General features: G+C 52.3%; 2 protein-coding genes across 4 annotated transcripts; one reads left to right on the top strand and one right to left on the bottom strand.

Annotated features, from left to right (window-relative positions):
- Positions 1-80: 80 nt before the first annotated feature.
- LOC111170725 (lymphocyte antigen 6 complex locus protein G6f) lies at positions 81-10,372 on the bottom strand. 3 transcript variants are annotated; one of them, XM_089918583.1, is made up of 6 exons: positions 9,940-10,372; positions 9,107-9,436; positions 8,759-9,022; positions 7,646-7,801; positions 2,121-2,267; positions 82-930 (listed from the first exon to the last, which is right to left on the bottom strand). In XM_089918583.1, the coding sequence occupies exons 1-6, from the start codon at positions 9,995-9,997 to the stop codon at positions 716-718; spliced, it is 1,170 nt and encodes a 389-aa protein (XP_089774709.1). In that variant the 5' UTR covers positions 9,998-10,372; the 3' UTR covers positions 82-715. The 3 variants fall into 3 exon arrangements, with proteins under 3 accessions (XP_022421950.1, XP_089774709.1, XP_022421951.2); XM_022566243.3 differs by lacking the exons at positions 82-930; positions 2,121-2,267 and adding exons at positions 5,289-7,304; positions 7,438-7,504; XM_022566242.2 differs by lacking the exons at positions 7,646-7,801; positions 8,759-9,022; positions 9,107-9,436; positions 9,940-10,372 and adding an exon at positions 2,366-5,228 and having other exon boundaries at positions 81-930.
- On the top strand, positions 3,753-5,534 carry LOC111170723 (lymphocyte antigen 6G6e-like). Its single transcript, XM_030760237.2, is given in 4 exon segments — positions 3,753-4,154; positions 4,850-4,975; positions 5,083-5,355; positions 5,358-5,534. Coding segments are annotated over 4 exon segments (489 nt in total). The 5' UTR covers positions 3,753-4,096; the 3' UTR covers positions 5,390-5,534.
- Positions 10,373-12,183: the final 1,811 nt, after the last annotated feature.

Genomic DNA, 12,183 nt, shown 5'->3' with positions numbered 1-12,183 from the left:
CTCTTCCAGTGTCTGGGTTGTGGTGTACAGGGCCCAGTGTTTGGAGAAGTAATATTTACCTTAAATTTAGGCCACACCTCTGATGTACTGCCAAGAAAGAGGTGCAGTCTGGCTTGAGGGCTCCTCAGAAAGGGTAGGAGAGTTGCATGGGGATGGGACCTGGGACCCTCTTTCCAGGCCTCAGTCCCTCAAGTTAGATTCAGAGGCCTCACCTGGCCCAGTATGTGGGGCACCAAGCCACCCTCCTATCACAGTGCTTACATTTCCTTTCTCAATTCCAAGTAGTCATATTGGGAGCCAAGTTGCAAATGCGGGGAAGGGGAACAAGCCCAGACAACGAGGCTCGTTGATTCCTGGTGGCCCCCACTCAGCCCAGAGCCTGCTCCCCTCAGTGATCCTCGTTGCTAAGGAAGATTCTCCCTAGCAACAGGGTGCAGGAGTCACATAGGGCAGATTCTCCATTGTCCTTTGGGGTTTAGTTGGTTAAGGAGTGCACCATTGCAACTAAGTCCACTGATCCTTGATAACCCCTAAACTAGAGCCTGGTTGCCCCCACATTACTCCATCAGCCCTCCCATCAACAAAAGATGGAATTTTCCAGTCAGCTCTAGAGTGGTCGGTAGATTTTAATGGCTCACAGAGGAGTGTTTATCTTCTCACCTCAGATCCCCTTTGTTCCCTTGCTCCCTTGCTCCCTTCTCTTCCCCTACTCCCACTACCCTCTCCACAAAAGCCAGGCTAGGGCGGTGACCCCTGCAGCCACGATGCACGCGGGGGCTGCAGTGCTCGCCACAGCACTGTTGCACAGGTCGCAGACACAGCAATCCCTGTGGGTCATATAAGTCACGTCTCCCACCACCTCTGTTTCCACTCGACTGCAATGATGGGCCGCCACGCAGGTTGCATGGTGATGAATCAAGGTCACTGAGGCTGAGAGAGAGAATGAGATTGGGCTGTTGGACTCCTGGCTTGAGGACTTGCCTTCTGGGGCAGAGCAGATGTGATTCCAAGGAGCCCAAAGGGATCCTCTGCCCCCTCAAAAAACACCTCCCTGTCGGGCTTCCCTGGAGGCGCAGTGGTTGAGAGTCCGCCTGCCGATGCAGGGGACGTGGGGTCGTGCCCCGGTCTGGGAAGATCCCACATGCCACAGAGCAGCTGGGCCCGTGAGCCACGGCCGCTGAGCCTGTGCGTCCGGAGCCTGTGCTCCGCAACGGGAAAGGCCACGGCAGTGAGAGGCCCATGTACCGCAAAAGAAACCCAAAAAAACAAAACAAACAAACAAAAAAACCACCTCCCTGAAACCAAGTGAATCCCTGATGGGATGCACTGAAAGGGACCAACATCACTTCTTGCCACAAACTCACGACCTCAGTCTAATCATGAGAAAATATCAGGTAATCCAAATTGCGGGACGTTCTATAAAATAACTCATCAGGACTCTTCAAAAATGTCAAGATCATGGAATCAAAGGAAGACTCAGAACTGTCCCAGAGTGGGGACGACTAAGAAGACAGGAGAGCTAAAGGCAATGTAGGATCCTGGTGTGGGTCCTGGATCAGAAAAAGGACATCAGTGGGACAACTGGCTAAATTGAGTAAGGTCTGTAGGTTAGTTTGTTGTACTGTACCGGTGTTATTTTCTGATTTTGCTAATTGTACTATGGTTATATAAGACATTAACATTAGAGGAAACTGGGTGAGGCTATACAGTACTGATCTGTACTATTTTTCTAATAAAATTAACTTTTCTGTCAACCTAAAATTATTTAGAAACAAAAAAAATTAGAATACACACACACACATACCTCCCTGGTCCTTAGCTGATGCCTGCAAGTTGAAGTTTGGCTGAATGTTTTGGTCCCTGCCTTCAAGGGAGCTTTTCACCCATTTGTGAGTGAAAGGGTCTCTGAGACTCTTTCTGGAGGGTAAAGAGGAGGGGGTGGGGCCACACAGACAGCGGGCTTCCAGGGGCTCAGTGCCAGGAGCCAGAAGGGGCTACAGACCGCTCCACTCTGACAGCGGCACCATCTGCCCAGAGCCAGACTGAGCCTGGAAGGTTCTGGAAGCCAGAAGGACTGAAGTAGTAGGGGCTGGAGGCAGGGGGACAAACGGAGGACTCACGGTTTCCAGATGGCTTGGTCTGTCTCAGGTCTGGTTGGGGTTTGCCCTCCAGGAAGCCGCAGCGTTTGCCCTGGCCGCAAGTGGTCACGGTCTCTTTGCAGGAGCCGCTGGGGCGTCCACCGCAGTCATAACACCGCTTGCGGTTTCCTGGCAGGAGAGAAGAGGTGCTGGAACTGGGCGGGGGTGGGGGGCGGCTGGCACAGGGCGACGGGCCTTTGTGACAGGCGCCTTGGCTGCCTCCTTACCCAAGGCAGCCCGCAGCAGGGCGCTGAGCGGGATCCCAGCAAACAGGGGGTTCATTGTGTCTGCCTGTGTCCGTAGCACCTCTCCCTCCCGCCCACCCGCCTCCCTGGCCCCGCTCTGCCAGCCTTTTATCCCCCTTGTCTTGGGCTTTTTTTTTTTTAATTTTTTATTTATTTATTTTTGGCTGCATTGGGTCTTCGTTGCTGCGCGTGGGCTTTCTCCAGTTGTGCTTGCCTTGGGCTTTATAGGGCAATAAAATGGGAGGAAAGAGACTCCTCCAGCAGCCACCGGGGGCCCCAGTGGGGACAGGGAGGGGCCCCCACAGGAGAAAGAGCTCTCAGCATCCTCTGGCATCCCCAAACTCTCCCATCTCAGGAACAATTCTAAAACGGTGGCCCCAGACCTCCTGCGGGTCCCTAAGGCCCTTTTAGAGGGTTCTCCACCGTCTTCCTTTTCCAACTACATATCTGTCAGATTTTCTTCAGATACTTCAATCAAAACAACAAATCCCAACAGGTTGAATGCAGAAGCAGATGTGAAAACCCAGCCATCTTCTATTTCTTCTATTAAGCCCAACATTAAACAGATTCCGCAAAGGGTAAAGCCATGCCACCCTTCTCACTGCACTGTTGGGAAAGGAATTATTTTCCGCAAAACTATGCTTTGTTAACATGTAATAGGTTTATTGTCTTTTTATTTTTAAATGAACCTATTAAAATATTCTGTTTCTATTTCTCATATAGCAAATATTGATATAACTTACATAAGGAAAGCTCTTTGGGGTGTTCAGTAATTTTTGTGTGTAAAGAGGTCCTGAGATAAATGTTTTGAAAACTGTTGCTCAGTGGATACCTGTGTCTCCTCTGCCTCACCTCCACCTCACATCTCCCCCACCCTGTCTGCCTCTTACTCCCAGTACGTTCTGCCCTGATTCCCCAGATGCAGCTCTTCTCCCCAATCTCTAAGCCCCCGTCTTCCAGACTCTACCACCCGTACTCCCCAAATCTTAACGTTGCCTTCCTTCCTGGTCTTTCTGACCCTCATCCCTGCACCAGTGGAAACACAGCAGTCCCTCTGGCCGCACCCATGATTCTTTCCTCTAAGGCAGTAAGGCTGGGAGAGATAATTATGGGGTAAGAATGTTGAGGCTTGGGGGAATCAAAGGAATGGGAAGCTGGGTGGCGTCCTCCCTTATGCAGCTGCAGCTGGGCTCTGTGTGTGGGCCGGTGGGTGGGGGATTGTTGAGCCCACACTCAAACACCACTCGCCAACTCTGGGCCAGGGCTCAAGGTCAAGGAGAGTGACCTTGACAGACTTAAATGCACAGAAGGACAAAAGACAGAGAAACAAAAACAAGGAGATGAGAGAGCAAAGAACAGCTTGAGACAAGGGGAGGGAGGGAAAGGAGTAGGAGGGGAAGTGACAGACGCTGACAGACACCGGTTCAGGAGCGACAGACGCAGCTAAGAGTAACAGACCAACGCTGTGGGAATGGAGAACACCCTTAAGGCAAGAGCAGGCTCTAGTAGGAGACAGGGAGGATGTGAGAACTGTGAGAACAGGGTCCCTGCTATGTCAGTCTGCCAAATCTGGTCCCCCACCTTCAGATTCACTCCCTAGGCGTGTTTGTTTACTGCTCCCTCCCTGTCTCACTTAGATGCTCCATCTCTCCAACTCTAGGATCTCTGGGTGCAGATCACATTCTCCCAGACTCCTGAGCCCCGGGTCCAGCCATGGGCACCTCCAGCATTTTCCTCTGCATTCTGTTCCTCGGTGGGGCACTGGATAAGGGTGGGCTGGGGAATCCTTGGGGGCTGGGCGCAGGGTGGGGTGGGGGTGCTGGCAGGGGCTTGTGGAGGAGCCTGCGGTCTGGGGGTGGGGGGTGGCGGAGAGGGTGCTGAGAAATGCCAAGGAGGGAGTTGTAGGGGTTTTGGAAAGAAAAGCTACTGGGAATGGTCTCAGGACAGCCTGATGAGGTGGAACAAGAAAAATTTCCTTTCAAAGGCATTTGAGAATAACTGTTTCTTTCCTGTGGCATCTTTGACAAGCCTCTGTCTCCCCTGACCCTTATCTCACCTTCTGTTTCTTTGCTGGGCCCCTTGGTCAATGTTAATTCCTATTTTCTCATCTGACTTAGCACCATCTGCTTAACTTCTTCACTGGCAATCCCTCCCCGTCCCGGCCTGGTTTTTTGTGTCATTCTCTGTGCTCATCTCTGATTCTCTTGGCTTCTGTTCATGTCTGTGTGTCTCTCACACTCCCTGTATCCCTCGTGCCTCTGTGTCGTTTCCTTTTCCTGTATTATCCCCCCTCCCTTCTCTGTGTCTCTTTTTCTATTTCTGTCTATTTTCCCCTCCACTTCACTGCTCCTCTCTCCCCACTTTGTGTATCACCTCTGTCTGTGCATCCCGTTCCCAAATCTGGGCTCGGCCTCTCACCTGTCCTGTTTGCCTCTCCTCCCTGCCTGATCTCCACCGACCCCATAGGTCTCGCCACTTCCCCTGCCCGGAGACGGCTCCACTGTTACACCTGCAACTTCGCCAAACCCTGCTACCCTGTTCCTAACGAGTGTCCGGATGATGAAGTTTGTGGCATCAGTATTGGTACCTCAGGGAGGACTCCCTAGGCCTTCCCCACCGCCATCCGTCCTGCCTTTCCTGTGGCCTCCTGGCCCTTGCCTCCTTCCTGCCCCTGCCTCAGCATCCCCTCTTTGTCCCATAGAACAGTGAGGTCATCGAGCGGAAAGCCTGCCTCCCAAGGACCCAGCGCTCTCTGCAGGGCCATGCCACCTACTGGTCACTCTCCTACACTCCTCGGCACCACTGCTGCGAGGAGGACCTGTGCGATGCAGCCACCATGCCGCATCGGCTCCCCAGGCTCCTCCTTATCACCCCGCTCATCCTCGTGGCCAGCTTCACCTGGGGAGCCCACCTCCTCCACCAGCCTGCAACCCAAGACTCTTCCACTATCGCCGTGGCCCTGGAAACACCTGCATAGACACTTCTGAGATCTGCCCAAGAACCTGATCTTGTACAGAGACCTCACACCCCTTGGGCCCAGCACCTTCACGGACCCCTCCCCAAACCCGATTCCTACAGGCACTGCTCTAGCCTCTTCCTGCCCAGAGGCACCTACCCGGAGCCCAGCCTCATAAAGAACACCTGTTCTAAATCTCTGGTCTTTTCTAAATGTCTGTGGCGGATGCATTCTCTCAGCCCCAGCTCTCTGGCAAGGCAGGCGTTTGGCAGAGCTGTGGGTCCCAGGCAAGGGGATCGAAGGGGCACCAGGTGTGATGAGGATGAGGGTCCTGCTAGGAGAGATTAATCTGGTAGGTCAGGAAGGAGGGCTTGGGGAACTATGAAGAGTAAATATAATAAAAGTGCTATCTGGGGCGCAGTGGTTGAGAGTTCACCTGCTGGACTCTGGTTCCCTGGTGGCGCAGTGGTTGATAGTCCGCCTGCCGATGCAGGGGACACGGGTTCGTGTCCCGGTCTGGGAAGATCCCACATGCCACGGAGCGGCTGGGCCCGTGAGCCATGGCCGCTGAGCCTGCGCGTCCGGAGCCTGTGCTCCGCAACGGGAGAGGCCACAACAGTGAGGGGCCCGCGTACCGAAAAAAAAAAAAAAAGTGCTATCTGGGAGTTCAGTAACACTGCTCCATGTCTGTGTGTGTGTGTGTGTGTGTGTGTGTGTGCATGCGCACACACATGTGCTCTAACAGCAAACTATAGCTGCTTGGTGGGTTGGGCTGGGGTGCTGGCACGTGAACCACAACTTTCACATCATCCTCCATCTGTCATTGATATCCTCCTTCTTGCCGTTAACTTAGCTTAAGCCACTGCAGCGTGAAGGCTTTAGGTAAGATTTCTGAGAAAGCTTTTCTCCAGTGAAGCCCAAGCTTGAGTAGATACACAGAGGGGCCCCTGGTGGAGTGGTGAGGGTATGGCCAGGAGACCAGCTCATTTCTGCGTGAGGCTAGGAGCTGGGAGCACCGGTGCCCTCCCCCGCTTCACCAGCCCAGACTTGTCCTGGTTCACTGACAGCCAAGCACGCAGGGCCCAATTACTCACCCCACCAGGGAATTCCCCCACCCAGCACGGTGGACACTCCCTCTGCCCAGGGGCCCCCAGGATGTCAGGGTGGTAAGCTGCTCCCTGCTCCGGATGCCACAGTGGAGCGCCTAGGATAAGGGGGGGCCGTGGGGGTGGTGGCCAGGCACAGGTACCCCCATCCTGACTCAGTTCCCTCCACTTCCATCTGAGGAAGTCTGGGGTCTGATTAGAGGTGCTTCTCTCTCAATTTCTTTTCTTTGTGAGGATGAGACAGGGGTGGGGATCTGGCTTAATTTAGAGGCAAGTTGGGTCTTCTTTCCATTCTCTCTGTCCCTCTGTCCTCCCACTTTGTACTTCTATTTGTTCTCTCTCTCTCTCCATCTCTTTCCCTTTACCCTGACTTGGGCCTCTTCCCTTCTCTCTTCTTCAGTTTCCCCCATTTGTCCTTTGGTTCCCCCATAACTGATTCTCCACCACTGCTCAAGTCTCTGGATTCCTCTGTCTCTTTTCTTCATCCCCACCCCTCCTCAACCCCTTCCAGCTACCCCAAGCTCCCCTCAACCCCATGGTACTGCAGGCTCAGGGCCACCCCTCCACTGGCTTCTGTGAGACAGAAAATCACACTTTTCATAGGTGACATCACAGAATAATGCTTCTCCTTTCCTTCAGCCCCCAGCCCCTACACACACACACACACACACACACACACACACACACACACAGAAAGCTTGGCTGCTGGAGACCAGCTGGACTGTGAAGTAGCACTCCCAGCCCCTGCCCCCTTGCCAAGGTTTTCGGGAATGTTTCAGGTGCCAGATGGCCAGGGAGACAGCAGGTCACACTTCCCAGCAGATGTCGTCAAGATCACCTGGTCTTAGGGGCAGGTAGGCTGTGGGTTTTGCAAAGCGGAAAGACATTAAGGATACTTCTATTCTCCACGTCCTCAGGAACCAGCATCCCATCCCCACCCCAACCTCAGTCTCCTCCGGGATTTAAGCCTCTGCCCCCTAGTTGTTCCTCACCTGAGATGGGCCAAATGGATGTTCTCATAGACCTGGATCTCGGGTTTGAACTGAGGAAACGAGGCATCTGGGGAGAAAGGGCCATATGAGGTGTGGCAGAGAAGTCACAGATAACTCAGAGCTATATTCCTTACTCCCCTCCTCCCCTAGAGAAGACAGGGTATAGAGGCAAGATATGAGCCCACCCCTCTGGGAAGGAGGGACTCACTTCTGTGCTTAGTCCCCTGGATCCTCCGCCTCCAGAGCATGACGCTGAGGACCACGATGGTGAACCCCTGGCCCACTGTGAGCAGCAGCATCAGGATCCAGGGTGCATCCCACTCTGTGGAAGGGGCACAGAGGACAGGGGAGGCATCCATGGAGGCTGCGGTAAGGGCAAGACAAGAGGGATGAGGAGGGAGGCAGGGAGGGGGGTCTGTCCCTCATGCCCCAAAGAAAGGCTTTCCCCCATAGTCTGGTGGGCTCTTCCAAAAGAAGGCTTCCTTGCCCCCAATATCCACCGCCCCATTTTGCCTGTTTCCAGGCCTCTCACCCTGATCCCATAAACCAACATTGATAGAGAGTGGTGATGCCCCCCGGCTACACATGGATGGCTAACTCCAGGGTGGACCACCAGCCATAACTGTGATTTTTTCCTCAAGCCCTTCACAGTAATCCACCCTTTTAAGAAAAAAAGAAAATGGCTTCTGTTTATTCATTCTTCCATTCATCCACTCCACAGGTATTTGCTGAGTGCCCACCACATGCCAGACCCCAGATTAGGTGTGAGGATGTAGAGGGAAGTAAAACCCAGTCACTGCCTGTTAGTTGGCCTCTGCTTACCAAAATAATGGTCATTTGCTCCTCCCTCCTGCCTTGTAAATGGGTTATTCTACATCCAATAGCATTCCTTCTCTGTATAATGGACTTTTTATTGTAAAACAATTATATATTTTTTCTCCTTCTGCCTCCACCATCAATGGGCCATTATAACATCAGTGCATATATCCTTTCTTCAAAAGACAACCGCCCCAGCAATAATTCTTACCTTCTTCCTCACTGCTAAGGGATATTCCACAAAGATCATAGATTATCCTATTTCTAAACAAAGGTATATTCCACCAGAATTCCTCTTCTCCCTCTTGACTGATGGTCTATTCCATCAGAAAGTTGGCTTAACCAGCCCTCTTCTCTGTTACAGATTCAGTCAGTGAGAAAAAAGCCCTCCTCCTCCAGGCAGTGGAGGATAAAAACAGCCAATAACAGATTCGCCCCCTCCCCTAGCTAGCAGTGCGGGATGTGTCGGAGGCAACATCCCTTCCCTTAGTGTCCATCAGTTTACCTGCCAGGCTAAAGCTGACCCCTTTGTTCTGAGGCATGAGGCAGCGGATGTTTCTTGGTCTACGTCCCCTGGGCTCAGGAAGCCCCTCCCCAGGACACACCAAGAGCAGGGCAGCTCCATCACCCCAGAAGGACTGCACACGCCCCCTCACAGGACCCTTCCCCTCCAGCCAGGTCACAGAGTCCAGGCGTCTGGCGGGGACCACAGAGCACAGGAGGATAGAGCAGGGGGATCCATCTGCAGCCCTCGCAGAGAACTGGGATCCTGGAGGGAGAGAGGGACTCCTCAGTTCTTTGTCTGGGCTTCCCTGCTTCCCAGTGGCTGCTGGTCTGCACGCTCCCCACTCACCTCTGAGCACGGAGACATCATACACCCTCCAGTTCTGGTACTTGTGGCGCTGACCCAGCACGGCGCACCAGTACCGCCCAGCGTCTCCCTCCTTGGACCCTTCCAGCCACAAAGAGTTGTTTCCCAGGAGCTTGAGCCTGGATTCCCTTCCGGTCTTCCCAGGGTCTGGGGCTGGCCTGGCTACTTGGACGTGGGCCACTAAAGCAGTGGAGGAGCCTGTTGCAGGACTGCGGAACCAGGACAGGAATTCGTCTCCATGCAGGGTGGGTGGTGAAGGACATGGCAGCTCCATTGCCTCCCCCAGTGCCACATAGATGGCCTGGATGTTGTCTGTGGGGAGGGGGCTGTGTGAGACCAGAGACCTCCATCAGGTCAACAACCCCACCCGTCAACCTCCTACCCCTGGCTTCTTCCCCTTCTGGGGTCCCCCAGCACTGGGCCTGACTGTGAGCACTTTTCTCGAGTGACAGCAACAAAAAAGTAAGGTGGAGAGAAGAGGGTGGGGCTTTCCCCACTTCTCCTGGCAAGCGAGGGAATCTGAGGGCAAGAGGGAAAAGGCTGGAATAGTTGACAAATGCCCATACCCCTCCCTTTTGTTTCTCCTCTTCTGGATGAGCATTTACTTGTCTGTTCTTATTTTCTAAAGGAAACTGTACCTGACCTGGACCCTCGCTGACTCTGGATCTTTCCCAGTATTAGAGGCAGGGGGAGGTCAACTGGGGTAAATCTATCTTCTTGAGACAGATGCCTTCCCCAGGCCGCTAAGGAGAAACAGCAGCAGTCCCCCCCAACCCTGTGAATAGGTGAAGGACCCCTCAATTCCTGCTCCTTACCTGCAGCGGCCTGAGGGAGCCCATGTAGGCACAGAAGGAGGAGGAATAAGGCAGCCATGGGGAGAGCTTACCAAGTTCTCTTGCCTGGGACCTGCTATCCCCAGGGAGGAAACAGAGCCCAGATAAAGGCCCATACTCCCTATTCTGGAGTGACATGGGCCTTTGAAGGGGATGCGAATGCTGGGGAGATAAAGCCCAGCTGCATGTCTAATGGGGGAAAAAGTGACAACCACCTTTCTGTGCCAAGAGGGAGAAGACCAAGTTCAGGCCACTCCAAAGATGACCTCTTCACCCTTCAGACTCCACATCAGCTGAAGGACTCAGAACAAAGACTCTATGCGCTAAGAAGAAGCCTGTGCAGAAGGGGTCACAGCTGTCCACCTCCCATCAGTCTGGAAGTACATTCCGTGTTCTCTCCTCCAGCCCAAGAGACACCAGCCATGAGGGAAGAAGCTGAGTCTTCATATTGGTTTCCAGGGAACCCAGCGCAAGACTGCACATCCAGTCAGTACTCCCTAGAGGACTTAGAATGACTTTCTCTGTGGCTGCCTGGCACATCACAGACTTCTTCTGAGCCCCTGATGAGTATATTAAGTTATTACTCAAGGAGAAGGATAGCAGGGGCCTGGAGAATTCACTGATTCATCCCTTTGCCTCAGGAAGGACTCTCTTAAGGCAGCTCTTCATATTGCTCTAATAGTTTTGAATGTGTGATTTATTTATTTTTTATAAAAGGCTCCTGGTAAAGCATTTCTTTATTTTTTAAATTAATTAATTTTTATTTTTGGCTGCTCTGGGTCTTCGTTGCTAAGCGCGGGCTTTCTCTAGTTTTGGCAAGCGGGGGCTACTCTTCGTTGCAGTGCACAGGCTTCTCATTGCAGTGGCTTCTCTTCTTGTGGAGCATGGGATCTAGGTGCGCGGGCTTCAGTAGTTGTGGCACACGGGCTTAGTTGCTCCGCGGCATGTGGGATCTTCCCAGACGAGGGATCGAACCTGTGTCCCCTGCATTGGCAGGCAGGTTCTTAACCACTGTGCCACCAGGGAAGTCCCAATGTGTTATTTATCTTTAAAGGCTATTTTTTAAAAATTGTTTTTGATGAACTATTTCATGCATACCAAAGACTATATCTAATGTACAACTGTATATTGGCTAAATAAACTGTGGTATATTCACATAACGGAACACTCGATAGCAATTAGAATGAACAAACCACAATGACATGCAACAAGGTTGAATCCCACAAACATGATGAGAGTAAAGAAGCCAGAAACAAAGGGCACGTACTGTATGATTCATTTACATAAAGTGCAAAAACACACAAAAGTAATCTATGAGGTTAGAGATTAAAAGAGTGGTTACCCATGGATGGATCTAGAGGTTATCATATTAAGGGAAGTAAGTCAGAAAGAGAGAGACAGGGACTTCCCTGGTGGTCCAGTGCTTAAAACTCTGCACTCCTGGTGCAGGGGGCCTGGGTTTGATCCCTGATCGGGAAACTAGATCCCACATGCATGCCACAACTAAGAGTTTGCATGCTTCAACTAAGAGTCTGCATGCCGCAACTAAGAGTCCTCATGCTGCGACTAAAGATCCCGCATGCTGCAATGAAGACCCAGCGCGGCCAAAATAAACAAACAAACAAACAAAAAAAAAAGAGGTCTTCCCTGGTGGCGCAGTGGTCAAGAATCTGCCTGCCAGTGCAGGGGACATGGGTTCGAGCCCTGGTCGGGGATGATCCCACATGCCTTGGAGCAACTAAGCCCGTGTGCCACAACTATTGAGCCTGTGCTCTAGAGCCTGTGAGCCACAACTACTGAAGCCCATGCACCTAGATCCCGTGCTACACAACAAGAGAAGCCACCGCAACGAGAAGCCCGAGCACCACAACGAGAGTAGCCCCCGCTCACCGCAACTAGAGAAAGCCCGCACGCAGCAACGAAGACCCAATGCAGCCAAAAATAAAGAAAAAGACAAATACCATATGATATCACTTATAGGACACAAATGAATTTATCTGCGAAACCTACTGACAGGCATAGAGAACAGACTTGTGGTTGGGGGGTGGGGTGGGGTGGGGTGGGGGGGTGGGAGAGGGATGGATTGGGAGTTTGGGATTAGCAGATGCAAACTATTATATATAGGATGGATAAACAACAAGGTCCTACTGTGTAGCACAGGGAACTACATTCAATATCCTGTGATAAACCATAATGGAAAAGGATATGAAAAAGAATGTATCACTT

Source organism: Delphinapterus leucas, chromosome 10, assembly GCF_059928025.1.
Source record: "Delphinapterus leucas isolate spDelLeu-1000000601 "Yukka" chromosome 10, BTC_Dleu_Yukka2, whole genome shotgun sequence".
Taxonomy (NCBI): domain Eukaryota; kingdom Metazoa; phylum Chordata; class Mammalia; order Artiodactyla; family Monodontidae; genus Delphinapterus; species Delphinapterus leucas.
Note: the sequence above shows the minus strand (reverse complement) of the source record. Positions and strands in the feature narration are given on the sequence as shown.

Coding starts and splice junctions, on each gene's coding strand:
- LOC111170725 (XM_089918583.1), bottom strand. CDS start 9,997: ATGGCTGCCTTATTCCTCCTCCTTCTGTGCCTACATGGGCTCCCTCAG. Junction 9,437..9,939: donor GCTCCCTCAGGCCGCTGCAG/GTAAGGAGCAGG, acceptor CCCTCCCCACAG/ACAACATCCAGGCCATCTAT. Junction 931..2,120: donor GACCAAGCCATCTGGAAACC/GTGAGTCCTCCG, acceptor TCTCTCTCTCAG/CCTCAGTGACCTTGATTCAT.